This window comes from Pygoscelis adeliae, unplaced genomic scaffold (genome assembly GCF_000699105.1).
Source record: "Pygoscelis adeliae isolate BGI_AS28 unplaced genomic scaffold, ASM69910v1 Scaffold114, whole genome shotgun sequence".
Taxonomy (NCBI): domain Eukaryota; kingdom Metazoa; phylum Chordata; class Aves; order Sphenisciformes; family Spheniscidae; genus Pygoscelis; species Pygoscelis adeliae.
Window position 1 is genome coordinate 3,467,532 of NW_008824587.1, and position 4,006 is coordinate 3,471,537.

The 4,006-nt window shown below is 44.1% G+C and overlaps 1 protein-coding gene across 1 annotated transcript in view; it reads right to left on the minus strand.

Annotated features, from left to right (window-relative positions):
* Positions 1-935: 935 nt before the first annotated feature.
* The window catches only part of POMT1 (protein-O-mannosyltransferase 1), a 13,135-nt gene continuing 10,064 nt past the window's right edge, over positions 936-4,006 (minus strand). Inside the window, exons 16-20 of the mRNA XM_009322074.1 lie at positions 3,721-3,818; positions 3,074-3,187; positions 2,423-2,549; positions 1,542-1,719; positions 936-1,323 (exon numbers count right to left, since the gene is read on the minus strand). Coding sequence (XP_009320349.1) covers positions 1,149-1,323; positions 1,542-1,719; positions 2,423-2,549; positions 3,074-3,187; positions 3,721-3,818 — 692 coding nt within the window. The 3' untranslated portion in view covers positions 936-1,148. The remainder of the gene's footprint in view (positions 1,324-1,541; positions 1,720-2,422; positions 2,550-3,073; positions 3,188-3,720; positions 3,819-4,006) is intronic.

A 4,006-nucleotide genomic window follows, 5' to 3' on the forward strand; every position in this document is an offset into this window, starting at 1 on the left:
CAAACGTGGTGTAGGTACTAAAACCCCTGTGGAATACCTGTACAGAGCTGTTACAACTTCCCCACTGAGCCTTCCCAGCCCTTCCCTCGCACTGTCTCCTACTCTGAATTCCTCCGCTGGCGCAGGCCAGGGCACGGGCCGAGTTACCCGCGGTGTTTTTACCCTGAGCCCACGTGTACAAGTTAGAGCAGGTTTCTCTGTCAGCCTGATCAGTTCTACCCTGCCCAGAGTTCCTCCTCCTGTGAGAGTCGAGGTGTAACCCTGCAGCCCAGTAAGTACAACCCTGCCGCTGCCAGGAGCAGGCCACAGGCTTCCTGCGAACGGCGCGAGGCCGAAGGATTCTTCTGGCTTTGGCTGACTTCTCGGCCTGTCTGAAGCTTTGTTTTAGCTTGTTTTAGCTGTAACAGCAATTTTTTAATGTCTATTTGTTTTATTTTTGCTTCGCTTCATAAAAATTATGGTTATGCCAAATGATTTATAAATAGATCATAGTAACAAGTCATTCTACGCAGAATGAGCTATTTATAAACTTAGCTTAATGCTGTAATGTAATGAAATAAGGATGATGATAGCAGAGCACTGAAAGTGGGGGCAAATAATGCATTGTTGAGGAATATAGTCATGGGATGATGCTGAAGATAGTTAAAGATGTGTAAGCTTTGGAGCCGGGAAAACTCAGGTTTTTAGGAGTAACAAAGAAAACAGAAAAGTATCCAATATGTTGGAGAGTAGCCATGTTGCAAGTAACATGGAATTGCAGACCAAGGTGCTAGGGAACATATAAAACCGCCCTAAGTGCAACATAGTGCAAGAGGGAAGAAACCATCAACATCATACTCCCAGGAAGGAGGAAGAAGAAACCCTTGCAGCACATTCTTCCCACAAAGGACCAGGGATGCTGCTGATGGAAGTCAGTCAACCTTCAGACCCAGTGGGAGGGTGAATGTAACAGGGGTAGAGACTAGGAATTGTGCTCCTAACGGCTATATTACTGCTGAGACCTTTTTTTGTAACAGTATTCTTTTATTTTCTTTTTCTGTAACAGATCCATTACTTGATCAGACTGTTCAGATTTCAATTATACTAACAATAAATTCTTGGCTTTGCATAAAAGGTGTTTCCTTTTGCCTGTAACAAGACTGTAATTGTTACTGTTTTCGGATAAGGATGTTCCAGCTGTCCTTCCAGCGCAAGTCCTTGAGTTCAGTAACAGAGAGCGAGGGCTCCCCGTAGGTCACAGGGCTGAATGTGCAATAGACAAGGTAAACCGAAGAGAACCAGGCTACGATCAATGCACTGAACATGCTCTTGAGAAGAAGAGATCTGGGGAGAGAAAGAGTGGTCAAGTTACATCAAGGCTGGCCAAACGCTTCATCCAAAAGGAAGACCTAGGTAGGGCCTATCTTCTCTAAAGGCAAATGCCAAAGTATGGCCACTGCTGAAAAAAATCACTGCTTTCCCTGCAGCAGCTTGCCAAGGAATCAACCCTGGCTGGAGAAAAGAACATTTCTCCTGTCTATCTAGCTGTTAAAACCAAATACCTGCAGAGATGATCACCGAGATGCTGTAATACGATGGGAACCAGGAGAATCTGGAATGTGAGGGCAGGCAGGTAGTGGTACAGAAAAAGTGTTTTCTCCATCAGGAAGAAGGGCAGGTAATTCACAGCCCAGCCTCCAACACAGATCCCCCCAGCTGATACCCACAGCTGCCATGCATCTGCAAGAGACGGGAGACAGATATCTCAAAGCACAGTCCCTGGACACCTGAAGTCTCTAATAAGAGGTTGCCTACTTGCATGGTTTGGTATTTTTTTTCTCCACTCTCTACAGTTTGTGCTAATACAACTTTTAACCGGACCATACTCAACTGAGGGAAATGGTTAAATTTTGTCACGCTTTTATGAAGTACCCATCAAGACAAATTACAGCCAAAAAGCAGCAGCTTCACAGCATGGCAACAAAATGTACTGCCAGAAAGGTCAGCGTAAAACTGCCCGGCCACACGGAAGAGATGGTGACCCTGCTGGAACGAACACATCTAAAAGAAACCCCTCCCCACACAACCAGTACCTACCTCTTTTAAATCATCACAAAAGGGCTCAGTAGAATCCAAATCTAATGCCTGGAGATTTCTTACGTCCAGGGAATGATTCAAATAAATATTATGCTGGCGACTATATTGTCTCATGAGGTGATGGTCACATTGTGATTACCATAATCAGTCTCTTCATGGGCTACTCTAGATGTTTGTGCGTCCCAAATAAAAATTTCAGGGTTAGGGGGAAAAAAAAGTGCTAGCATAGCCAAGCACATAGTTGCAAAAAAAAAAAAAAAACAAAAACCAAAACCCCAAACAAAATGTGGCTTTGGATGACACACAGACACACGTAGACAGACAGGCATACGCGAATGAATCAGACCTTCGGGAATGTCGTAAATCTTCCTCCTTCGTCGAATCAAGTACCACAGGGACAGACACATGTAGACCAGAGCAGCAACGTTAGCTGAAGTCCAGGTGACAACATTCCCAAGGAGGTGGATCTGGGCCTGAAGGATAGAAGATGGTAAGCTGGCTAAGCCAGAAGCCGGAACATGCTGCAGTTCTTTTAGGTAAGTTTAAATATTACCTACACATACTTGCTAAATTAAATGTCAGAATTTGCCTGGCTAGTAACCTGATCTTTCCTGGAACAAAGCTAGTTGATAAACTTTGCTGTTTTAAGACTCTTTCGTAATGTGAGCATTTAAAAGACGCTATTGGAGATGAACTCATCTTCTAAATGGAATCAATAATGGAAACTATTAAACTGCAGTTTTCCTTTACAAAAAAAAAAAAAAGTGCAAGAAGCCATGATTTAATTAAAAGCAACTAGTGTCAAAGCTGTATCACATGCCAAAAAAACCCCCAGTCCTCAGGGAAAATATATTCTTACTACAGGATGAGTCCATCCTGGAGCAGCCTCTTGGCTGGAACTGCAGCCCTGCTCTCACTCACGCTCATGGAGCTCACATCTGAACTGAAGTCTGCTTTCTTCACCAGGTTCACGTTCACTTCTACCTCTCATACTTACACCAGAGGTCGGGTGGAGCCAGTAGGCAACATTTGTGTCCATCGTGATCCAGTCAAGAGCAGAGGAGCTGTACTTATGTTCTGTGTCTTCATTTTTTAATGTGAGTATTTTCCACTAGGAGAAAGAAGTAAACAGAAGGTTTTCAGAATTGGAACAACGAGTGGGATAGCAGGCATGGGTGAACAGCTCCAGATGTAAGGCGGCAAGTTCTTAACCTGGGAGTGGAGAAAGATTTTTGCGTATCTCATACTGGATACTGATCAATACAATGGATTTATTTTGTTATATAATGCACTTGCCTTAGTGAATTTCTGCAATGTTAATAAGGGGCTTCACCACCACTGACTGCATATACAACATGTTACAGTTCAGTTTCAGACAGCTTCTGGGTGCCCAACTGATCTTCCTCCCCTTTCTTGTTTTACAGAATCACTTGGGTATTCATTCCTGAATAGCACAGTTGCGCAGTTCCCTAAAGCCCTTCTAAGTGCATTCAGAAATATGGGTGGTTTTTTTTCCAGCAAGGAAGCCAAACTACTCTACCAGCAAGGAATAACCAATGAAGCTTTAGGCTCAGAGCTTGCAGAAATGCTCAGGTTCCTGCTCTGCAGCAGAAGGAAAGATGAAGGGAGTAAGAAGACGCTCACCTGCAATTCCGTGAACTTTGCCATGAAGCTGAGGTTTTTACTTATGTCCATCTGCGTGGGAGAGTGGAGTTCCACTTCCCTCTCTTTTTGCTCTTGGCCTAGAAGAAAACAGCATAGCTCAGAAATAACCACGTAACAGGTAGAAAGCTAGAAAGGGGAGAGAGCACATATGATATACCCCTGGCTCCTCACACTCCCGGGAGCCCTTCTCCAATACATAGTCCAACTGCAAGAGCGCTCTAAGGGGATTTGTAAGGATTCTGACGTCATGGTAGAGCCAGAGCCT